General features: G+C 37.9%; 2 protein-coding genes and 1 pseudogene across 2 annotated transcripts; all 3 read left to right on the forward strand.

Moving 5' to 3' along the window:
• The first annotated feature begins 2924 nt into the window (after window positions 1-2924).
• Window positions 2925-3796, forward strand: LOC116137867 (ethylene-responsive transcription factor 13-like). Its single transcript, XM_031423567.1, has one exon. The coding sequence runs from the start codon at window positions 2974-2976 to the stop codon at window positions 3613-3615; it is 642 nt and encodes a 213-aa protein (XP_031279427.1). The 5' UTR covers window positions 2925-2973; the 3' UTR covers window positions 3616-3796.
• A 2572-nt stretch (window positions 3797-6368) lies between these two features.
• On the forward strand, window positions 6369-8259 carry LOC116137860. The gene is made up of 3 exons (XM_031423556.1): window positions 6369-6547; window positions 6635-6680; window positions 7819-8259. Exons 1-3 carry the CDS (start codon window positions 6440-6442, stop codon window positions 8040-8042), a joined length of 378 nt encoding a protein of 125 aa, XP_031279416.1. The 5' UTR covers window positions 6369-6439; the 3' UTR covers window positions 8043-8259.
• A 12300-nt stretch (window positions 8260-20559) lies between these two features.
• On the forward strand, window positions 20560-25903 carry LOC116137861 (annotated as a pseudogene).
• The last annotated feature ends 206 nt before the right edge of the window (window positions 25904-26109 follow it).

Below are 26109 nucleotides of genomic sequence, written 5' to 3' on the forward strand. Positions count from 1 at the left end.
GATTATTGCTGGTTGATGATTACACAGGCTTATGGTTTATATAGAATGAGCAGTTTGTCAAAATGAAGAGTACTTTTCAATTTCTGTGCAATCACATGTGTGAATTCACCCTAATCGATTAATGCAATTTCCATGAAAGTTCATTTGGGCCACGTGTTTTAAATATTTGAAGATAGGGGATGACGTGGTTCACCTGGAAGTGTCATTTGATTTTGACAATGTTTATGGTTCTATTATATCTATCTATTTCTATAAGACGCGCAATCAAATAAATTCAGTACTCTTGGTGGCTTTAGTTTTCTTCTTAATATATATTTCTTCCCTTTGTCTGACCATTGAAGGCGTTTGTTTCAACAAACTTAATCAGAGACAGACAGCTGATTATAACTTGGATAGAAACTACGGAGACGACGATATATATAGACAAAAAAAAAGTAGGTGATGAGGAGGATAGCTCATTTGCTTTAAAGTTCACATTTTTTTTTTTTTTTTTATAAAGTTATTCAAAGCAATTTCTTTTATTATAATTAAAAAAATATATTTATATTTCTGGTTAAGACTTGAAGGCCAGGTTGAACAGTTTAAAGGGAAAGAAGAAGGAGAACGAAGAAATAATTATAAAGATTGTTGACACTTGATTTTGGACGCCAACGACTCGCACGTGAGAAACACTGAGCTAACTCAGGAGACACACGTGATGGATCCATGAAATTTGAATATGGAGCTGAGATTATATATTTTGCAGAAAAAATAAATAAAAGATTGGCAAGAGGGGTTTTTATGGTGGTTCGGATGCAACAAGCGACTCCTATATCCACTGTTATTTTATTTGATCTCTCCCTACTTCTATGAATTTGCCCGTAAGGCATACAAAGATGAAGAAATACAGTGTTTTTATAGAGAGAAAGAATTGAAGCTAAATCTCAACCCAACCTCCCTTCTTCGGGAAGAGGAGTGCCCATTTATTCACATTTGCACTCAATGCCATGAGAGCTTTTGCAAACTGCCTTGACACATGGAAGGTTCTCGTCTATTCATCTCTTTGAAATGAGATAAAGTTGGTAAGAATATCTTTGGAGATATGGGCTTGGCAGCTGGTACAAAGAGACATTAATTGTACTGACATAGGCTTGACTTTTGAGGCATAATAAAGATGATTCTCATGTTGATTGTTACCAATATGAAATTATCTTCACAAGTTTTGTCAACCATGCTTTGGAAAATTAAAAATCTTTGACCGTGGAAAAGAGAAAATAGTTATCTCCTCTTTCTCTAATTTTCTTTTGGGGCATTTCCTTCATCCCTTGTTGCAATGGTCGTAAAAGCAAAAGAGAGAAATTATTATAATAATTAAATCTGAAACTATGGTCAGAGCTCAGAGATGTGAAAATTAATTTCCGGATCTCAAAGCTTATAAGATATCGTGTGTCTCAACTCTCAAATGTTGATCTCTTGAGACATGGATGGTGGAAGTAAATATAAAAAATTTGCAGTATATCAAATCTACATCTCCATTTATGGGGAAACTTGTGCTCGCGTTTCACAGTACGAAGACATTTATCAACCAAAGATTCCGTTCATTTTTCTCATAATTAAGTATTGTCTTTTACATGGCATGTGGGACTGGTGTTGTTTTTTTAATATTTTATTCTTTTCATTTTCTCGAAGTTCTCCATTTCTTTGATTCTTGTTTTGAAAATCTGTGGCCCCTCTAACGTTTTTACATTGGTCGGCCAATTTGATACTTTGACATTCTTAATGTTAATTAAGCTACTAACTAACCAAATCAATTTCAACATTATTTAACAGTAAAGTTCATTCAATAAATTTTTATTTTACCTAAAAAAGTAGGGCTGACGCAAAATCTTATCAATACAAGATAGCAAAAACATAGGAAGGTTTGGCGACTATTCAAACGCGATCACGTTGCATGATGACATGAGTGGCATGCCCCTGTCAGTGCAGTGAGTGAACACTAGGTTAACAGATTGTTAGAAATCGTCTACGTGTTTCATCCCTGCACAAGTCGAGAAAATCACTCAGGTAGGTGAGCAATAAGACGCGGAGAATAATTTGCACAGTATCCACCCAACTTGCAGATTTAATAATAATTACCTTAATTCATCACACTTTAAATAGAGGCATTCTCTCTTATTTGCAGGATTGACTAATTTCACTCTGGAATAGTATACTCTCTCTATCCCTCTTGTATTTTCCAAGCTGTAACTCAGCTCGCTGAACGCAACCTAACTTTACTCTCATTAATACAATATTAGTGGACGTAAGATTCGCCTTTGAGCATCCAAACTACTTTAAACATTGTTCTTCACCCTTTACTTAACTAAATAATTTCATATCATGTGTGACTTCCAAGTCTGCTTAGTATTTCTCACGTGCGAATAGTTAGTACCAAAATTAAGCATCAACAATTTTATTCGCAGAAGTCTCGGAAATCATCTGGTAAAAATTATAAACAAGACATAACAAATAATGCTTCATCAATAGGAGCGTATATATTTCTAGTATATTTTTATTGTTTAAGCAAGGTAGAATGGCTCCACATACTCTTATCTTATACTTATTTATTTATTTAAATCAATAATATTTAATATTAATTACAAACATTATAAACGAGATATTTAATGGAGAAGTTAGGTGTATTGAGTTTCAAACTTCCATCATTAAGCTTTTCGGCTTTATACCCCCACATGTTCTAAGTAGTGAACCCAATAATGATTTCTAAAAAGGAAGTATCTATGAAATAAATATGATTCAACAATTCTCTACTTAAAAATTGCAAATATTAAACACGTGCATCCTTTTTCAAGGTAACGATGCTTGACGGAAACTTAGAAATTAGAAACAATAAGAGTGTATATATATGTGTAATAGCCATTAATCTACTCAAAGAGATACACCAAAAATCCAAACAAATACAAACCCTAGCTGGCTATCTTTACTTTACATCCAGAAATGTATGGAGTCATGAATAGTTCAGATTCTGACATGGCTCTTTTAGATTCCATTCGTAATTTTCTCCTCGCTGATGATTGTTATGAATCTCCTGACAATGCTCAATCGTTTTACAACCCCAGTTCAAGCTTGAGTGGTAGTCTCTTTATGACGGAGAACTGGAGTGATCTTTTGCAGGCAGCAAACTTCGGTTTGTCTTCAAACGTAATGTCTGTGAAAAAAGAGCCAATAGAACGGGCCACTGATGTTGCGGATGTGCGTTTATCACACGCTCCTTCTAGAGGAATGGGTTACAGGGGCGTTAGGAGAAGGCCGTGGGGGAAGTACGCGGCGGAGATGAGGGACCCACAGAAAAATGGAGCTAGAATATGGCTTGGAACTTACGAGACGGCTGAGGATGCTGCGCTGGCTTATGATCAAGCTGCTTTTGAGATGCGCGGTGCCAAAGCCAAGCTAAATTTTCCTAACTTGATCGGCTCGGCTAACATTGACCCGGTTAGAGTGAATCGGAGACGGCGTTCTCCAGAGCCTTCCTCTTCATCGTCATCCACGTCAGATAGTGGCTCTCCTAACCCTAAGAGAAGAATAAACGAGACTAGCACAGTTACCATTGGTGGTCAGTTTGTGATTCAGTGGCAGTAAATCAGTGATTAAGTGTTCTGAATAACTCACGGAATTTAAAATTTTTGACGTGTTGTAATTACCGAACTTAATCACTATAGACTATTAAATCCCTATTTTGTGAAAGTAAAACGTGTTAAATTTCAATCTTGCCATGTCCAGCGGGTCACGGAAAGCTCTACCGTGTCGCGTTTGACTAGTTGTCATGTATTTTGTATAAAAGTTTGGTATAAAATTTCAATATCTATAACAGTACTCTTTCGTGAATGAATGACAATCTAACATTTATAGACACCCGTCCATATTTAATAGACTCTTGTTCATATTATATGTATGTATGCCCGTCTAAAAAATTTTAAAAGAAAAATAATATATGGTCGGGTATCTATTTACTGTAGAGATAGACGCCCGTCTAAAATATTTTAAAAAATTTTACATTCAGTGGACATACGTCCCTTTTAGATGGACGTCTGTCCGTTATTTAATTTAAAAATGTTATGTTCAATTTGGGAGGCCCAAATTTTTGTTTAATAAAAAAATTTCTTTAAAAATTTCAATTAGAATGTTTAAAAATTTAGGCCTCCCAAAACAGATTTCATTCCTCTCTTGCATTTTGTTTATAAATTAAAAAAAAAAAAAAGATTTGAGAGTCGACGCCAGTTTTCATTTCTTTCTTGCCTTTTCTTTATAAATGAAAAAAAAAAAAAAATTGAGTCCATTCTCAAATCAAATTTTTAAAGTATGCGTCCATTCTTAAAAATAATTTTTTTTTTCTTTTATTTCATCTAAAAAATTTATTTTCATCTGAAATTATATGGACGCTAGCCTGCCTATATAATACGAATGATCATCCATAGTAAAAGACATAGTAAAAGACAGGGGCGAATCTAGCCCCTTTGAGAGTAGGCCCAAGCCTACCCTCAAGTTTAAAAAAAAAAAAAATTATTAATATATAGACTCATGAAAATTGTTATTAATATATATATACTTAAGTCTACTCTCGAATTTAAAAAAAAAAAAAAAAAGAATTATTATACATATATCTAGACTCACAAAAAACTTGTTATTAATATATATATTCTAAACCCTTATTATATTAAAATTTTAAAACTCTCTCCGCTCTTCTTCCGACTCCACCTACTTTCTATGATTTTATCCTCAAAATTATTTACTCTCTCATTCTCTCATTCTCTTCCTCATGCTATTCGATCTTAAAACTTTTAAAGACTGAAATTGTTGAAGCTTTCAAGGTGTCACAATCTATATTTTCTGTTTTATTACTTTTAAATATGTGTATTGCTCATTTTAATTTAGTTTATTTTAGGGTTGAATCATGTTATTTTCTTTTTTTCCAGGTTTTTTATTCTAATTTGAGAGGAAAATACATGGACCTTGTAAGTTTATTTTGTGTTTTGTGTCTAAAGAATGAACTTGCTTTCCCAAATTAAAACCTTAACTATATGTTAAAAGACGTCATTTTTCACCATTTACCCATCACTTTCTTACCATTCAAATATCGCGGTATTGATACTCAAAATAAATAAAGAAATTTGAGTTATTATACATGTTTATATTAAGAAATTTTTTTTTTTTTACTAATTCATATTAAAAGTTAACACAACGTTGATTTGAATTAAGTTTTGATTGACTTTGACTTAGATTAGGTCTGGTCAAAGTCATGAAAATTTACATTATAATCTTTGGAAGCCAAAAATAAAATTAAAAATTAAAAATTAAAAAAAGGTTTTGCTCAAGGTTTACTTAACACATTTACTAAAAAATTTGATTCTCATGGATTTATTCAAGTAAGGAAATACTGCGTTATTGCATTTTGGTTATTTTTTTAAGTTTTTACTAGTTGTTTNTTTTTTTTTTTACTAATTCATATTAAAAGTCAACACAACGTTGACTTGATTTAAGTTTTGATTGACTTTAACTTAGATTAGGTCTGGTCAAAGTCATGAAAATTTACATTATAATCTTTGGAAGCCAAAAATAAAATTAAAAATTAAAAATTAAAAAAAGGTTTTGCTTAAGGTTTACTTAACACATTTACTCAAAAATTTGATTCTCATGGATTTATTCAAGTAAGAAAATACTGCGTTATTGCATTTTGGTTATTTTTTAAAGTTTTTACTAGTTGTTTAACAAATAATAACAAAGGCTTGGAGACCCCCCTTCGACAAAAATCCTAGATCTACCACTGGTAAAAGGACTCCTGTCCATAATATATGGACGGGAGTCCATAACTATGGACAATCGTCCTCATAAGAGGACGGGCATCCATAAACAATTTAGGCCAAATTTTTTTAGTTTAAATTATGAACCAACGTCCATTCTAGGTGGACGACGTCCATATAATATGGACTGGAGTCCATTTCAAATGAACTACTGTCCAATAACAATAGATAGTTCATTCGCGGAATATTTGTTAACGTGATACGTGACTCGTTTGATTCAATAGACACGTCGTTTGGTGTAAAAATTTGATGGAAAACATCGGTAGCATTTTTTTCATGAAAAACTTCAGTGTGGTCACATCTGACTAGTTGCCATATCCTTCGATACAAAAATTCGGTATAAAATTTCGGTGTTTATAGTATTACTCCTTTATTTATTGAATGCACGTGAAAATACAAATTCTGAATGGCTATAGCCCATCATGAAACAAACAGCAGGTCTAATTGAAATGGGCTATATATATTTGGTTGGCCTCGGTCTTGTTGCTGCAAGCCCATCCCACGATTTCGGTTGCTTTAACGCCCAAAATATTTTTTCTTCCTCTTTTGAATTTGTTCTTAAAAAACAAAAAAATCAGATTTTCAGAATTTTGTTTGATTCTCTAATGGAACGATGGAGTGGCATTTTGAAGGTTCCACTGTACCCAAATAGCAAGAGTTTTTATAGAGTCGGGGCATCTCTGTGCCTCTCTTCTTCTTCCAAAACCCTAACTGTAAGTTGTCTTCAGTTTACTCAAGCCCTAAAGACAACAATCAACCACAGAATCTTAATTTAATTTTTGCAATTAAATTTGGGTCAGGTGCCTTCTGCAAATGCAGTATTATTTCATNTTGTGTTTTTTGCAAGTACAAACAACCTCAGTTCTAATTACAAATGAGGCGGTTTTTAGAACAAGAAAATGGTGTTCTTCCAAAGATTTATTCATTAGGGTGTGAGATCCCTTTATATATTGTTTGCCTTGGTGGATTTGCTGATAAATTAACCCTCACAAAGAGTGGTATGCAGCCTAGGTGTACAGAGAACAATAGGTAATCTGGGTTAGACTTGCATATGAAGTAATTCTTTCATGAGATAACGTGTGACCTTATTGACAACACAAGTTGATGTTTATCAGTGAAATAATGTTTAGTAAATTTACAAGTGAAATAGTCTTTTAATTAAGTGACATGTAATCTGGTGACAACGCATCCCTGGGACACGTGGTATAAATCTATATAAGGTGGAGATATATATATTGTTGTTAGCTTTCTAGTATGATAGATAAGTTTAATTTATGATAAAAAGGGAAATCAAAATTCAATTCAAGTGGAGAGTCTGCGTTTGATAAACACGTAATATGGTAATAGACAATGTCTAATGCATGTTTTTACAAAGCTGATCTTCTTATTGACTATTAGTTAGTAAACATAATAAACTTGATTTTGGCTTGGGGAATAAGTTACAAAAAGTATGACTTCATTTGATGTATTTTCAATTTTCAAAATCTTATTCTATTTTATTCATCTTATAAAACATTTATAATTACATTTCTCGTAAATATAACCCAATTTTATTTTTTTTCAAATCTAAAAAAAAGTTACAAAAAATACAACTCCGCCATGAAACTACCGACATTAATTGTTTACTGTTTACTTCGCTTTGACTGGGGCGACGGAGGCTCACATGAACGGGGGCGCTTGGGGTTGACTCTTACTGGCTGGAAATTAACAGAGCCGATCAAATGAGGAAAATTGAGCTTTGCTTTTGATCCGCGCATCTTAAAAGCAGCTTGATCATAAGCAAGTGCAGCATCTTCAGGCGTCTCGTAAGTCCCCAACCAAATTCTTGATCCATTCTTCTTTGTTTCTCTAATCTCCGCCGCGTACTTACCCCACGGCCTTCTCCTCACACCTTTATATTGCATTTGCACCTCCTTCCGTGGAACCCGCATTTCACGTTCCACCACCAAATTACTCGCCTCATCTTGTGTCTCTGTTTTAAGAGCCTNGAAAGGACTCCGTTTCGTCCTTCATGGAACTCCTAGGCAATGGTGTGATGGCAGGCGAGCTTGGATTCGTAATGAGAAGGATAAATTGGTTCATCTGCTTGAACAGGAATCTCAGAAGAATGGTGGGATTTTACAGGTGTGTGAGAGATTTTATTTTGCTGATAGACCTCCTGATATGCAGATGCATTTCGAAATTATCGAGAATCTGAATGTTAATTGAGTGTTGTAATATGAATTTGTTGTAGCTGATGCATTATATATTAATACTCTCAATAGAAACTTACATATGTATAATTAACTTGATCCCATTTTGTATAGCATATGATTTTATCTTGAGTAATGTTACGCCAACAACACATTCTTACAATCTTCTCTTACAACCCTAATATGTCAACAGATTAGTGCTGTCACGTCAGCTCCCACCACACTCAAGGCACCCAAGGCACTATGAGAAACAAACTGTCGTTCTTCTTCTTCTTCTTCTTCTTCTTGGAACAATGTTGTTCCTTATCTAAGGAATGACGCTGTTCCTTGCCCAAGGAATGGCTGCATCTTCTTTTTTCTTCTTCTTTTTCTTAGAACAACCTTGTTCTTGAAGGAACAACGTTGTTCCTTACATAAGGAATGGATTAAGGAACGGTTATTCCTTCTGTGAGAAACGACCATTCTTTCATAAGTAATGGTCGTTTCTTTGATCTAATCAAAATCATTTTCCGTCTTAAGTGTAGTAGAACTGTCGTGATAGTGTCAACTCAGTTGTAAGAGAGGTTTGTGAGAGTGTGTTGTTAGCGTAGCATTACTCTTTTATCTTTCATGCTCTTTTGACCTTATTAATGTTGCGTCCACATGTGAATGGATGAAGTGAATTACAGGGTTGGATCCAGATGATGTTTTTAAGTTTTAATGAATAGGGACAAGTGAGTTGGTAAGGTGTATAGTTGCTGCTACTCTTAGTTTCAGAAATCAGAATCGTTCAAACTTAAAAGATTTGTTATAGTAACTATTTATTATTCCTGCACTCGTTAATTTCATAATTATGTGAAGAAAGAATGGGTATTGTCCCCGTCCCAGGAGTTGAACCCAATGTTATTTGTTTATTTAAACAATGTGATTCGTGTACTTGCAGTTGCACAAAGCGGCATTGCCGGACGAAGCCGTCCGTCCCTTGAGGCATAGGGTTCACAGTTATGATGTAAACAAAAATAAGTGACAGAACATTTGACAATCAAGGCGTTTACAAGTGGAAGAGTTGCACTGTTTATCTTGTATTAAAACCATGATTGAAGTTGTATCAGAGATTCAGAATCTTTGGATAAGCCAAGAATCAAGGGACAATCTATCACTTTACAAGCCTTACTATTCTTAATGTAACCTTGTCGCCTTTCGTAAATATTTACCCATACATTATAAAAAGTCCCTTGTTCTTGAATATTTATGGGGGAAGTTATTAAAAAGACATTGAAGTTTACATTTAATAAAAGGCTATCAAGTTTTGAAATGTTAACTAAATAGCCTATTATGATTAAGGGTAATTAGTGCTAATTAGGATTAATGTAATCTTTTCAAATTATCTATATTTCCACAAATCCGAAATTGTTGCAAAAAACCCAAAAACCTTCTTCTTCCTCCCGCCATTAACGCATCTCTACCTGCATCTTCTTCTCTTCTTCTTGGCGTCGTAAAATCTTCTTCTTCCTTGATCTTCTTCTTCTCCGTACATCTTCTTCTCCTCATTCCTCTACATCTTCTTCTTCCGATCTCTACCGCCATTAACATTTCTTTTCCTCCACCATTAACATCTTCTCCGGCAAAGATTCCCCCCTCCTCCTCCTGACATTTCGCCTAAGTATGTGGATCTCCTTTTACATTTTATATTTAGATTTACAAAGATTTAATAATGGATGGGTTTGGGTTATGATTTTGATTTAGTTTAGTGTTGTTAGGTGTTGTGGTTGTGTTGATGTAATGTAGGTTGAAAGGAGTGAAATTTGTTGAAAATTAGTTCTGGGTATTTATTTTGGGTATGATGGATCGATTGTAGGTGGAGATGACTGAAAATGTGTCTGGCACGATGGATCGCTTAAGCGATCCGGTGTATCGCTTAAGCGATCGGTAGGTCTGGTAATGCAGCAGATAGATCGCTTAAGGATCAGGTATGTGGCATAAGATCGCTTAAGCGATCTGGTTAAAGTCTGTTGTATGGGAGCAGATCGCTTACGCGATCAGTAAATGGCATAAGATCGCTTAAGCGATCAAGGTTATTATACTTAATCGCTTAAGCGATCAGGTGTATCGCTTAAGCGATCCAGTATAAATAACCATGATCGTTCAAGCGATACATCAGACCAAATATGCGAATGTGCAGATTCTTTTTAAACTATTTGAACCCTTAGTACAGCATTTAAGAATATTGTTTTTTTGCATTACAGGTGTTGGCTATATTTACATGGGAAAAATGTTTTGGGTGTTGAATATTTTGGTGAGTGGTGGAGGAAGAAAGTAGGTGGAAGTGGATTGGGAAGAGCAAAGAAGTTACACCAAGTGCTGTGAGCACAGAGGTAGTTTTGATGATGTGATTGATGAAATAATTAGAAGAGGTAATTTGAGTTGCTCGCGTAGTGATATAGTTGTGAGGTATGTTTTAAGCGAGCTCCTGAAAATTATAAGGTACCTCCTGCTGTATTAAAGTCGGATGAAAGTGTGAACTTATTTATGAATGATATGGCCGATAGTGGTTCGAGGCCGATTTTAAGGGGTTTCTGTAGAAAAACCGTTGGAAGTTGGTTCCAAGGAAGGGGATAACGAGGATGTAGGCGGAGATTTGCCTGGTTGTAATTTGAACTACGAGGCCATTGATTTGTAGTAAACAAGTAGAATACGAGTCGCAATTGGGTGGTGAGGAGGACACTATAGAAGAGGTTGGTGAGGGGGCAGAATGAAAATGTTGAGGAGGAGGACCGTAGATGTTCCCACAGATGTAGAGATTCCTTTAAATACAGATATGCAGAAGGCGTAGAGTGGAGGAGAGAACACTATGGTCGTTTATGCAAGTCAAAGGGGGCAATTGGAGGTAGTAGTGGATCAGCTCATGTCTACGGATGGATCGGACTTGCGCATAGGGTATTTATTTGACAACAAAGAGGAAGTGGTGAGGAAGCTAAAACTTGTTGCTGTGAAGGTAATTTGAGTTCATCACCAAAAAGTCAAATTCATTGGCTGTGACGGTTGCATGTTGTGGACCGAAACTGCAAGTGGCGGGTTTATGTAGAGGTTGGCGGAGTCGGAAAAGTTTTCTTAGCACTATACCGTGAGCACACATGTGGTTGGGACATATTTCAGGTGAGCATCGACAGCGTCCGCTGTGTTATTGGACAAATTGTCAAAAGTCGGTTCGTCGAAGGGAAAGGTCCATCTCCTAAAGACATTCAGAGACTGTGCGCACAGAGTTGGGATGTGTTGTTAGTTACTGGAAATGCTGGAAAGGTAGACAACTGCACAAGATTTGTGAGGGGCACGCCGGAGCACGGGTACGCAGTATTAGAAGCGTACCGTTATATGCTTGAGTTGACAAACCAGGTAGCAAGACGGCTTGAAGTGGGACAGGAATATGATGTTTAAATATTTTTTGTGCTTATGGTGCTGCTATAAGGGGTTTTGTAAACATGAGAAAGGTGTTGGCTGTTGATGGTTGCTTTCTAACGGGAAAGTATGGAGGTACATTGTTGGTGGCCACTGCCAGGACAGCGAGAATCACACATATCCTGTTGCATGGTGTGTGGTTGACTCTGAGAATGACGAGTGTGGACTTGGTTTTTTCAGCAGTTACGTACGATAGTGCCTGACAGTGACGAGTTGTGCATAATATCCGATAGGCACAACTTATAAGAAGGGGATTGCCACTATTTACCGTCAGCACATACGGATTCTGTATGAGGCACCTTGGTGAGAACATAAAACAAAAGTTTAAGTGTGCTGGCCTCCTTCAGACATATACATGGCAGCAAAAGCTTACCGGGTGATGAGTTCGAGGAACACTTCCAGCAATCCGAATCAAGGATGTTAGAGTTGCTAAGTATCTTGAGCATGATGTTGGTTCGAGAGATGGAGTAGAGCTTACTTTCCGGAAGAAGGTTTGATGTCATGACCACGAACATAGCTGAGTCCATAAATTCGAAGTTGTTATAGAAAGAGAGTTTCCAAATGTTGCACTTTTGATTCAATCCAAAGGACACTGTGCGCGGTGGTTCCATGAGCGTCGTATGGAGTCAGATAATTTTACTAAAACCCTTGTTCCGTCAGCTGAAAAAAAATATTGCGAGAACATATGGAACTGTCAAATGCACTGTTTGCCTATCCTCTTAATGCTCAAGAGTTTACTGTGCGCGGCTATGGTCCGGATGCCCTAGTTAACCTTGTTACAAAAACTTGCAGCTGTAAAGTGCTTGACATTCAACATTTACCTTGTCCTCATGCACTAGCAGCACTGAAACACCAACGGAAGCCGGTTTTGGTTCAAGAATTTACATGGAACTTTGCTCCCCTTTCTATATGACAGATCACTACATGCTAGCATATTCAGAAAGATATATCCGGTGCCTCCAGAAGAGCATGGGTAGTGCCGCCAGAGGTGGCTGACATTATCCTCAGCCGCCATTGAAGAGACGCCAAAGGGGAGAAAAGGGGTAAGCGTATTCCATCAGCCTTTGAGGTTCCCGGAAGATGAATAAGTGCTCAATTTGCAAGCAACCTGGTCACAAGAGAAGCAGTTGCCAGAAGTAATTAGGGTCGATCGAAGAAGGATGAATTATTGTGTTTAAATTTATTGTTACCTTTAATAATATCCTTTATATTTGTATTCTTTACATGGTCTAAATATTTGTTGTGATTTAGTTTGGAATTAGGCTGTCAAATTGAGGAAAAAGTATGGAATTAATACGTGTTGGTAATTTTAGTTGTCAAAATTCAGGAGAAAAGATGCAAATGTAATATTGCCCACGATCGCTTAAGCGACTAAGTGATCGCTAAGCGACAAAGTGTTTTCGCAGATGGATCGCTTAAGCGATAAAGGATCGCTTTAAGCGAGCTCACCTGGAATGATTGATTCTGCCCAGGTGCATGATCGCTTAAGCGATAAAGGATCGTTAAAGCGATCCTTCACACTGGACTGATTGATTCTGCCCAGGTGCATGATCGCTTAAGCGTAAAGGATCGCTTAAGCGATCCTACTGGACTGATTGATTCGCCAGGTGCATGATCGCTTAAGAGATCCCAGATCGCTTAATCGACCAGGGGAAAAGGCAATATCGCTTAAGCAATATCACTGATGCTTAAGCGATCATGACATGGGCAAGATCGCTTCTGCCAATCACCTGAGCGTTAAGCGATCCATTGTATCGCTTAACCGATTCTTGCAAAGGTTTTAAAAATTAACAGATACACCCCCACCTACCCACGGCCACCGGAGCGGAATGACCGGGGAAGGGCGTTTCGATGCACAGTGGTCGGATCTGGCCGATAGGGCCTCATATGGGCTTTTCGGCCAGATCGACCAGGATGTGGGGAAAAGGGCACAGATCCGCCAGAACTGGCCGTAGAGGAACGGAAAAATCCAGAGGTTGCCGTCTGTGACAGCCAAATATATGGCCGTCGTTGTCGGTCAAAGACGGCCAAATGTTGGCGTCGTTGACGGCAAAGTCGGACATTTCATTGAAAGTCCATGACGGGAAGATGTGGCCTTTTCCGGCCACATCGAAGGTGGATATGGCCGGAAAAGGTCACAACTGGCCATTACCGGCCATTTCCGGTCGTTCGTTGCTGTCGGCGGTAGCCAGAATCTGGGAAGTTGGGTGGGTGGGGGTTGTTTTTGTTAATTTTTGAACCTTTTCTTGGTATTAATGAAATTAATCACTTAGGGTCGAAAATTAATTAAAAAAATAACTGATATTTCCTAATAATTAAGCAAAACAATATAAAAATATACTGAACTGACGTGTAAAGGAACTATATGTTTGATATAAATGTAATAACGGAACAAGTGGTCTGAACGAATCGTAAACCCTTAAGCGATCTTTTTGACGTGTAAAGGAACTATATGTTTGATATAAATGTAATAACGGAACAGTGCTCTGAACGAACGTAAACCCTTAAGCGATCTTTTTGACGTGTAAAGGAAATATATGTTTGATATAAATGTAATAACGGAACAAGTGCTCTGAACGAATCGGAAACCCTTAAGCGATCTTTCTGACGTAAAGGAACTATATGATATAAATGTAATAACGGAACAAGTGCTTGAACGAATCGTAAACCCTTAAGCGATCTTTCTGACGTGTAAAGGAACTTTGTTTGATATAAATGTAATAACGGAACAAGTGCTCTGAACGAATCGGAAACCCTTAAGCGATCTTTCTGACGTGTAAAGGAACTATATGTTTGATTAAATGTAATAACGGAACAAGTGTCTGAACGAATCGTAAACCCTTAAACGATCTTTTTGACGTGTAAAGGAACTATATGTTTGATATAAATGTAATAACGGACAAGTGCTCTGAACGAATCGTAAACCCTTAAGCGATCTTTTTGACGTGGAAGGAACTATAGTGTGATATAAATGTAATAACGGAACAAGTGCTCTGAACGAATCGTAAACCCTTAAGCGATCTTTTTGAAGTGTAAAGGAACTATATGTTTGATATAAATGTAATAAGGAACAAGTGCTCTGAACGAATGTAAACCTTAAGCGATCTTTTGAATGTAAAGGAACATATGTTTGATATAAATGTAATAACGCATGATCGCTTAAGCGATTTATGATCGCTTAAGCGATCCTTTCCGAGGCAGAATGACATCTGCTATAGCGCTTAAGCGACCACCTATATCGCTTAAGCGATATTACTAAAAGACGCCTGACGCTTAAGCGATTATGATCGCTTAAGCGATCCTTTCGAAGAGAATGACATCTGCTATGATCGCTTAAGCGACCACCTGTATCGCTTAAGCGATTATTACTAAAAGACCCGATGCGCTTAAGCGATTTCTGATCGTTAAGCGATCCTTTCCGAGGCAGAATGCCATCTGCCCGACTATGATCGCTTAAGCGACCACCTGTATCGCTTAAGCGATATTACTAAAAACGAATGATCGCGTAAGCGATTTCTGATCGCTTAAGCGATCCTTCCGAGGCAGAATGCCATCTGCCCAGACTATGATGCTTAAGCGACCACCTGTATAGCTTAAGCGAATAATTGCTAAAAGATATGATCTCTTAAGCGATTAGATCGCTTAAGCGATTTTTCCGAGGCAGAATGACATCTGCCAGGCTATGATCGCTTAAGCGACCTCTCGATCGCTTAAGCGATTATTACTAAAATACGAATGATCGCTTAGCGACCTCTCGTGTCGCTTAAGCGATTATTACTAAAAGACATATGATCTTTTAGGACAAACCATACAAGTAAATTGAAACTGCTGATGAATATCTTAATGGCACACAAAAATATACCCAAATATCAGATCCAATTCTTTACAATGTATCTACAACAAATTCAGATGATATCTACAAGGGCGGCTAATATGGTGCCTCGGTTGACTTTCGTGGAGATGACCATTATCTTAGTGACCTGCAGTGTAAAACACCATAATATGAGAAAGGCATGAATTAGAAAATAGCCAAGCCAATGGAACAAATTAAATAAGCAGTTCTGAAGTACACATCAAAACACCATTGAAAATGAACATGTATATACACCCTTATTGAAATTATAACAGGTATCACATAAACTCAACTCAAAAAACCCAAGGATGAACATCAACATCAAATAAAAAATACACAATTCAGCGTCCAACTTTCATACCCTTTGATTGGGTTCTGGTCACATCAAAACGGATCCATCTGCATGGAAGCAGTCAGACAGCCCAGCGCTCCCGACATTCTATCATTGTTTCGTCATTCAAGCTGTCCATCGGGCGGTTGGTCATGTCGAACTGAATAATTTCAGGGCATATGCCCCACATTCAGCGCTACAATAGGAAGAAGACTTACCATTATAATAAACTTATAGAACAATGTATTATGTAAGTTTTTAAACAAAATTTACCTTGACTCATTTATTGGGCAGGTAGAGCGCTGAATTCGCCACTTTCCGGGTTAGTACCTGATCACCCAACTGCCCAAACATCCCGCTGTCACGCAACAGCCGCGGGAACAACCTGGACAGTGGCTCCAACTCGACCTCCAACTCTTGTCTCGACAAATGGTTGGGTTGCAGTCAAGGATCTTCAGACACCCTCCAGATGGCAGCGACTGCTATCCAGTGCATCTGTTGACGAGTGATGCAGTACAACCTTTAACAAAGGCCCAACCGTGGCCATATTTGGGCCGATCCCCCCTTACGTACTGCATAATCCTATCATCAAACCGGAAACATCAGGGATGCAATCCGACTCTGGTGCAGCCAATCGTTTTCGCTTCGGTCCTTTTACACCACTAGCAACGGCATTTTTAATAAGACCGATATGCCGAAACAAGGTTTGCCAAACGCCACATCGGTGATAGCACAGTCAGGATACAAACAGATCACCATCACTAGTCTGTCGTAGCCCATCAGGCCAATATCTCATCGATGTGCACATCAATAAAAAAACAAGATAAGTATGGAAAACACAGGAAAAAATAAGGAAAATTAAGTGAACATAACTCACCGAGTCCTCAAGCCACGTCCCCATCGTCAACAACTTCTTAAACCATTCCCGGGGATAATCCCTGTCTTACACTTATATGGCCATCAATTCCCGACCATTGTAATAGGCATAAAAGAGTTTTTTCCTTTCCTCTATTGGCCTATACAAATCGACATTGAGTCCAATTTCCTTCCCCACTCTCCCTTCTCCAATTACATCCGCTCTTCGCTCCACAATCCCCCTCCTCCATTATCACCGCCCACATTCCACCACCAACCTCTCAACCTCCATTATCACGCCCACATTCCACCACCAACCTCCTCAACCTCCTCCCTTTCTGGTTGTTCCTCCATTTGTTTCTTCATTTCTTCTCTTTACCTGTGTCACTACCATGTAAGGCGATTTCACAAACTTGCTCTTTGCTCTCTCTTTTCAAGCCAGTTTGCAATTCAAAGCTTTAATTCTCACCAACTTCCCCTCCATTGTACCAACTCGCCCTCCATTCTAGCTACTTTCCTCCACCTTATCCACTTTTCTCCACCCTTTTCATTGTTTCTTCCATCTTCTCAAGCTTTGCATAAAAGGCTGTTGTAAAACTCTCAACAGGCCGTTGATGAGGTCAACAACCTCATCTCCCTACGCCGATGTCTGCAAAGCGGTACTGTTGTACGGTTTGCTGAGGCATACGAACTCTTCCTCCCTCTTCTCTCCATTCGCGCCCCGAGCTTCATTATCCTCAGCATCAACGACATTGTCAAGCAATGGCCCTGCAATGCCATCACATGCGTGACCCCTTTTAGGTCCCGCATCGGGCGTCTATCTGTTCATCCCTTTCATCTCCATTGCTTTGAAAGATGTGACATAGTCCTCTTCCGCTTTCCCCAATAGGGGGCAAAAAGGGACGGAGACTCCCTGCAATAAGAAAAAAAAAATCAATCAGATGAAGCAAAATAAAAAACCAACTGCATATTCAAAAGCTTAATCCTTCAACACCCCAGCTGCTTGAATCTCAATCTCTAATTGGCCATAATCCCAATGGTTACAGCTTCGACATGCCCACGCAACATCCTAGGAAATCGCTGTTGCACATTCACATTCTTGCTCCTCCCGCCTTGGCGAAGACAGGGATGGCCTCGTACATCCAAGCCTACATTGTAAAAAAACAGTCCATGTCATTATTCAAACACACATATTATAAAAATATAACATAGAGCTATTAATATTTACCTGCATTGCCCATGGGAAGCCAAACAAATTATACGTGCTTGGTTTAGCCTTCCCGCCCCATTCGGCATGCTTTAACGCCATGTCTGGTTTTTTCAGGCTCTTGATGGTTCGCTCAAATGATATCCGTCCCCACGGATAAGAATTAAAGAACTCCAAGTGCTTACAAACAGCAACCAATCTTTCTCAATAGCTTTGTTGAATCACCAGCCAATAAGATAGAATGCAAAAACAATATCAAGCACACTTTTACTTCTCTGCATCACTAAACCGAACTGTAGATAGCCTCTTCTCAAACTTTTCCTGTAATAGACTTTGCCCTTTCAAAACCTTTTTACAAAAGTTTATGGCTCCCGCACTCTTCCTTACTGCGTCTGCCTCCGCCTTAGTTGGCACTTTCCCGCATCCTAAGCCCGTCACCAACGCATACTCCATCATACCAAACTAGTGGCTTCCCTCCAACACGAACCACATTCATTTTTTTTCTTGCTTTTTACATGAGTGCATCAACATGTAATGCACTCCCTGCCCCCAAAATGACTTTTTCCACTTTTTTCCAATTCTTAAAAACTGACCGAAACAAGTGTCACCAAAATCTCTTTCACCATGCCTCATTCTAGCTAAAATGGCCCTTATTCTGTCAAAAACCTCCCAGCTCGAACTCACCGTCACCCTTGCAGGGAAGTAGGGTACTCTCACTTATAGGCTCCAACTGTACTCTCTACAGCTTACGGTCCGCACAATCTGCACAATCGATATAAATAAATGTCATCAACAAAAATAAACCAAAACACTGTAGTCTCTTAAGCGATCATGGATCGCTTAAGAGATCTTTACTGTCTCATGCAAGATCGCTTAAGCGATTTTAAATCGCTTAAGCGATCAAAAGTTAAAGAGAATCTCTAATCTGTGATTCTGCCCAGACCTAAGACGCTTAAGCCACCAAGAGTAAACACTCATGATCTCTTAAGCGATCATTGCTGCGATCATGAGTAAAACCGAATAATCGCTTAAGCGATACTAATGATCGTTAAGCGAAATTACAAGCAACAATCCCAAAATACGTACCCTATCTTCGCCGGCCTTCTCCTCGTCGCCTGGATCCTCGGCGACTCTCTGCCCTGAATTATCGCGGAATCCACCTCTGGCCTGCATTCTCTGGAATCCTCCTTCTGGCCTGAAGTCTCGCCTGACTTCGTCTTCAGACCCCTGTGCTGGTTCTTCACTCTCTTCTTGTGCCGCCGGCGTCTCCTTACGGGGGGACCACCTTCAATGGTCAGATGATCGACCGGAGCAGCCATTGAACTGCTTGAGCCACCGGAATCTAGGATCGAAGTGGCGTTGGGTTGTCGGCGTCATTGTGAGTGTCAGCCATGGTTTTGGATTGAATTTGGTGTGAAAATTTGTAGTTTGGATTGGAAATATGGGGGTATCGCCGGAAATCGCGCAGATTCTGTTTATAGTTGAAGAAATGTTCTTAGGGTTCAACAAATCGATCGAAAATCGCGACTATATCGCGAAAATCGACTGTATTCGGTTTAGGGTTCAAGAAATTGATTTAGGGTGCAAATCAATTGGTGTTGGATCGGAAAAAAATCGCGTCTCCCTTTCGTTCAAGAAATGCGTTTTCAACTGATGAATTTCGATTAAGCGACGTGAATAGAGTGTGGGGCTTGTTTGCGAAATTTCAAATTTTGAAAACTTTCATTATTTCTGATTCGGCCACATATGTTTTAATCTTTTCATTTTAACCCATTTACGTGTTAATTAATCCTAACTATGCCACGTCATCTTCTCTAAATTATAAAATATTTTATGAACAGTATCAAGGCATTTCTTTAAATGCAGACTTGGGGGGACCGGGAGCTAAATTTTCTCATTATTTATTGATATTGTTCTAGTTTATTAAAATCAGCTTTAAATACAATTTTGTTTGGAGGGGAAAGAAAAAAAAAATCTGAAAGTAACAAGAAAATGAGCTAATGTCTACAAAAACCTCTGGATAATTCACCTAAATGGTTAAAGTCTTCTCATCTGACCATAAGACTAGTGGTTGATAATGACAAGATACGGTTTATGGATAATTCACTCCCCTTTGGAGTAATTGAATCATAATAGTGGAGAAGTTTCTTAACATGATATTTACATGAACTCCCACAGATTGAAGAAAATAACTAGAACCAAAAGTTTTTGGAAATAACCTTCATTCAAGCCATTAATTAGCATAAGTTATCACCGTAAATTATATTAATGTCCCTCCAATTTGCTTTATTTGTTAATAAAATACTTCAAGGGATAGTTAAGGATATTAATTCATGGAGTTTTTAAACCAAAGACTTAAACATTCTGGCGCCAAAGTAACGAAAATTCAAACACCAGTATATTAGGTCGTTAACTTCTAACAAAAGCAATGCAGACGCTGGCCGGCGGATCTCCAAAAGTTACTGATTATCGCTGTCTTATCCTTGTTGTCCCTTCACATGCTCAGCAAGCCATGTGTACAATCTCTCTTCTTGTTTCTGATTTTTATGTGTCTTACTCGGTCCAATTCACATACCTACCTTATATACCCTCTTCAATTCATGTTCTGTGCACACACTTCCTCTTCGAACTGTTACGATTTTGGATTCAGAAAATTGAAGATTGGATGTTCAGGAGAGAATAATACTAATTAGTACAAAGGTATAAATTCATAATCTCACTTCTGTATGAATTAATTTCATAACTTAGTTATGACAAATTTGGAAGACAGTTAATTGATTGGAATGCATGATTTTGTTGTTAAAGATTTTCTATCAATTGCCAAACACTTGCGGAAAGCTTAAGGATATAGAATGGTTGAAAAGTCCTTTGCCCTTGATGCTGTCAGCAAGGAAGCTGTTGATCTGGTATGTTTTAACAAAATCTTTTTCTTTTCGTATATCAATGATTCAGTGGTCCATTTGGTAAAACTAAAATTGCACATGCAGGAAATGTCCCCCTTGAAGAAGTTTTTGAAAACCTGAAATGTACGAGGAAGGGTTTGGGCTTGATGATGTTAAAGAGCGATTGGATTTATTTGGATACAATAAACTTGAAGAAAACAGGTTAAAGTGTTTTCAGCTCGCGCTTTCTTAGTTTTTGTTATGTTCTTTTTATTGTTTGAGCGGTTCCACTCATTGAAATTTCATTTCTACAGGAAAGTAAATTATAAAGTTTTTGGGCTTATGTGGAACCCCATAATGGTAATGGACGTGCGGCTATCATGGGCATTGCTCTTGCACAGGGAGAGTAAGTCTGTAATGGTTTTGGTCTGATAAGTTAAAATAACACAATTTATCACAGTAAATTTGATTTTAATTTTCTTTCAATAGCAAATCTTAGAGATGATCTTTATTTTGCAGGGAAAAGATCCGGATTATCATGATTTCGTTGGCATCTGGTCTTGTCATATTAAATTCACCATCAGTTTTATAGAGGAAAACAATGCAGGCAATGCAGCAGCTGCTCTTATGGCTCGTTTGGCCCAAAAGCCAAGGTCTCAATCATTCCAGACTTTTACCTCAGAACTTCACCGGGCTCATAGATGTTATTTTGATATTTATTTTTAATTAGTAACAAACTATTCTTACCAGGTCCTACGTGATGGAAGATGGAGGGAGGAAGATGCAGCAGAGTTGGTCCCGGAGACATCGGCAGTATCAAACTTGGAGACATTGTTCCAGCTGATGTGCGTCTTCTAGAAGGAGATCCTTTGAAAATTGATCTAGTAATTATTCACTGAAATTGTATGCATCATGTCAAATCATAATTTAGATTTGAATGGGACATCTTGTTCAAAATTCAATTTTTTTTGACGTATGCGATCAGGGGAAGGAGAAATGTATTTAGCATAGTTATTTTGATAGCATTAAGAAAATTTATAATATAATCTCAATTCTCAAATTTCTGAAAGAATTAAAACATTTTATGTGTGTAATTGATGTTATAACTGAAATTTTACCCTGACTTTAACAAATTTCTTTCTTTCTTACTTGTAGTCAGCTCTTACTGGAGAGTCTCTTCCAGTAACCAAGAATCCTGGTGATGGGGTCTACTCAGGTTCAACATGCAAACAAGGTGAATTAGAGGCAGTTGTTATCGCAACCGGAGTTCACACTTTCTTTGGGAAGGCGGCTCATCTTGTTGAAAGCACTACTCATGTTGGGCATTTTCAGAAGGTTTACAGTAGAGCCAAATTGCTAAAATTATGTGGCTGTGCAAGTAAGTGTTATAATAATGTCGATTTAGTATTTACTTATTCTAGTTATTTGATGATTCCAGGTTCTCACAGCAATCGGAAACTTTTGTATTTGCTCAATTGCTGTTGGAATGGTTATTGAAATCATTGTGATATATGGGCTTCAAGAGAGGGGATATCGTGTTGGTATAGACAATCTACTTGTCTTACTAATTGGTGGGATTCCAATAGCAATGCCAACTGTTCTTTCCGTTACTATGGCCATTGGTTCACATCGCTTGTCTCAGCAGGTCTGAAAAACACAGCCAAATCTAAATTAGTTGTTTTTGTTATTTCATGAGCATTTTTTTTCTTCAAATAAACGGCATTGATCTATGTCCTGTGCAGGGTGCAATAACCAAAAGAATGACTGCCATTGAGGAAATGGCAGGAATGGATGTGCTGTGCAGTGATAAAACAGGCACTTTGACACTAAACAAGCTTACAGTGGACAAAAATCTGATTGAGGTTATATTCTTGAGTTGTTCTTAAATTGTGCTACTCCCAGCTCCTTATTTAGAAGTTCCATCTGATCAGTATTTCTGATACGTCATTTACAATTTTGATTATACATTTTTCAAATATAATGATACCATCCATGTCGTCGCAGGTTTTTGCCAAAGGTGTTGACAAGGACATGGTAGTACTTATGGCTGCAAGAGCATCGAGGTTAGAGAACCAAGATGCTATTGATGCTGCAATTGTTTCAATGTTGGCAGACACTAAGGAGGTACCGACTTAAGTGCTTAAGTATTCAGTCTTACTCTTCCAATGAAATGCAAATTTTATTTTATGCAAAATTAATTAATAAATAATTATAATCCACTGCTATTGGAATGAAACAATAATCATGTGTTCGATGGTTATTTTGAAGGCACGAGCTGGAATTAAAGAAGTTCACTTCCTTCCCTTCAATCCAACTGATAAAAGGACTGCACTTACATATGTAGATGGTGTTGGTAAAATGCACAGAGTTAGCAAAGGTGCACCAGAGCAGGTAAACGTACAGTTTTATTGTCCTCAAAGCTAACTCATGGAAATATGATCCGTAATTTCTGAGCTCTTTTCATTAATACTTGTGCAGATTCTCCATCTGGCTTACAACAAATCAGAAATTGAAAAGAAGGTACATGCAATGATTGACAAGTTTGCTGAACGTGGACTAAGATCCCTTGCAGTTGCTCGCCAGGTAACTAACCTTTTTCAGACTACTTGGCGTCATGTACAACTTTCTCTCATTTCTTTTCTGAACAATGGAGTTTCTTTATCTCCAGGAAGTGCCTGCTGGTACCAAAGACAGTCCTGGTGGCCCCTGGGAATTTGTTGGCCTTCTCCCTCTCTTTGATCCTCCACGCCACGACAGTGCTGAAACAATTAGAAGAGCTCTAGATCTTGGTGTCAGTGTTAAAATGATCACAGGTTTGTATCACTACGTATTATGAAATTTCATACTTTTCATTGAGATACATCGGTGGTCTATTGCTGGGAAGAGCTCAAATTAGTGTCCTCATTCATTCAATTAAAACCTTGCAGGTGATCAACTTGCAATTGCTAAGGAAACAGGAAGAAGGCTTGGAATGGGCACAAACATGTACCCCTCATCATCTCTGCTTGGTGAGAGTAAGGAAGAGGGACATGCAGCGCTTCCGATTGATGAACTTATTGAAAAAGCAGATGGTTTTGCTGGTGTCTTTCCTGGTGAGTTTACTGGTAAAGTTTGTACAACAGTTCATATCAATTTTCCATCCAATTTTTGATGCCACATTTTTCATCTGCAGAACATAAATACGAAATTGTCAAAAGATTACAAGCTAGAAAGCACATCTGTGGAATGACTGGTGATGGAGTAAATGATGCTCCTGCCTTAAAGAAAGCTGACATAGGAATCGCTGTGGCAGATTCTACAGATGCCGCCCGTAGTGCTTCTGATATAGTTCTTACAGAACCTGGGTTGAGTGTAATCATAAGTGCCGTCTTAACAAGTCGTGCAATCTTCCAAAGAATGAAAAACTACACGGTAACCTTACCATAATTACCATTCTAGTTGACTCCTGAATCATGTTGAGTAGTCAGAGTTAAAAACTAAATTTCATTTTCTTCCTCCAGATTTATGCCGTGTCTATTACTATACGTATTGTGGTAAGCTTCTACTTAACTAAATTTCTATATATTTATAACAGGAAAAAGAACTTTAATTAAAGTGCACCCTTGTATTAGTCACGTCTCATTTTCAATGGTTTTTGCATGACAGCTAGGATTTTTGTTGCTGACAGTCTTCTGGGAGTTCGATTTTCCTCCTTTCATGGTTCTTGTCATCGCCGTTCTTAATGATGGTTAGCTTAAAAGATTTCATAGGACTTCTATTTTATCTTTCTTTCTGTAACATAATCTTCTACCCTTTCTTGTTAACTCGTATTGTTATGGCCTGCTTGGCTCATAGGTACTATCATGACCATCTCCAAAGACAGGGTAAAGCCTTCTCCTCTCCCTGACAGTTGGAAGCTCGGTGAAATTTTTGCAACAGGAATTGTACTTGGTGCTTACCTGGCTCTAATGACAGTTGTATTCTTCTGGGCAGCTTATGAAACTAACTTCTTTCCAGTAAATTCCCATCCTTTTCAGTAAAATCATCTCATTTTATTGTTATTTGTTATCCTGCATCATTGACACATCCTATATTTCTTTATTAAAATCTCAAACTTAATTAATTATTTATCCTCATTTCCTCTTGGTAGAAACATTTCCACGTGAAGAACTTCAACCAGCACCATTTTAACATGTCTGACGACAAAATTTCGACTGAACTTAAAGAAAGGATGGCATCAGCACTGTATCTTCAAATCAGCACCATTAGCCAGGCCTTAATTTTTGTGACACGCTCCAGGGGCTGGTCATATACTGAGAGACCTGGCTTTCTGCTTGTCATTGCGTTCGTTATTGCTCAATTGGTATTTTCCCTACCCGTATCAATGCTCTAAAGATAACTCTTTTTATGAATGAAGTTATCAAGACTTGAATTCTGGATTCTTGCTCTTCGCAGATTGCAAGTGTGATATCTGCCACTGCAACCTCGAAGTTTGCAGGCATCAGAGAAATTGGTTGGGCCTGGACAGGGGTCATTTGGTTGTTTAATATCGCAACTTACTTGCTGCTTGATCCTATCAAATTTGCTGTCCGATATGCTCTCAGTGGTAGAGCCTGGAGTCTCGTTGTAGACCAAAGGGTACGAACTATACTTACCCTATCAAATTAACTCATGTATCTATGTGTAGAGGTCGAAATTTTAAGTACACCATTTGAATCTACGTACATCTGAAATTTCTAAGAGTATTTCAATATTCTCTAACGCAAAGAACTTTCGTGTGGTTTCTACCAGACTGCATTCACGAACAAAAAGGACTTTGGTAAGGAAGCTCGTGCGGCTGCATGGGCAACTGAACAGAGAACTCTGCATGGTCTCCAGTCCTCTGACACAAAAAAGTTTTCTGATAAAATAAGCACTTTTGGGGACCTCAATCTCATGGCAGAAGAAGCTAAAAAGCGTGCAGAGATTGCAAGGTCAGTGTTCATGCTGGAAAACAATTTGAATAGTAAGAAATATGCATACCATTTGATTGGGAATTGGAGAGTATCATCGATGATGATGGTGGTGGCTTATCTAATTTCCAGTAACTTTAAAATACTTTCTGATATTGATAAAAATCATCTTTTAATAATAATAATATTGACTTACCCATCTTGAGAGTTGAGTTCAGTGAAATTTTGGCAAACAGACTAGTTTCTAATAGCATCTGGTTTTTGACAATTTATTTGGAGTTTGCAGGATGAGGGAGCTTCACACTTTGAAAGGGAAGGTTGAATCATCTGCCAAGTTAAGGGGTCTGGACATTGATGCCATGAACCAGCACTACACTGTCTAAGTCATCTACTGATCATATGATATGATACCTTGTAATTTTACTTTCATTCTTTTTTATTTCATTCGTGGATTTTGTACAAGAATCTTTTATTCTCTACGTAATATTATTTAATTCAGTAATACTACACTTATAAATAAATCTTACAAAGATCTCCATACAAAGTGATATGACAAATAATGAATGAAAGAGTGAATATAATGAGTTTG

The sequence above is a fragment of the Pistacia vera genome, unplaced genomic scaffold, assembly GCF_008641045.1.
Source record: "Pistacia vera cultivar Batoury unplaced genomic scaffold, PisVer_v2 Contig336, whole genome shotgun sequence".
Taxonomy (NCBI): Eukaryota; Viridiplantae; Streptophyta; class Magnoliopsida; order Sapindales; family Anacardiaceae; genus Pistacia; species Pistacia vera.

Bases quoted from the DNA above. Each gene is read 5' to 3' on its own strand.
- LOC116137867 (XM_031423567.1), top strand. From the start codon at position 2,974: ATGTATGGAGTCATGAATAGTTCAGATTCTGACATGGCTCTTTTAGAT.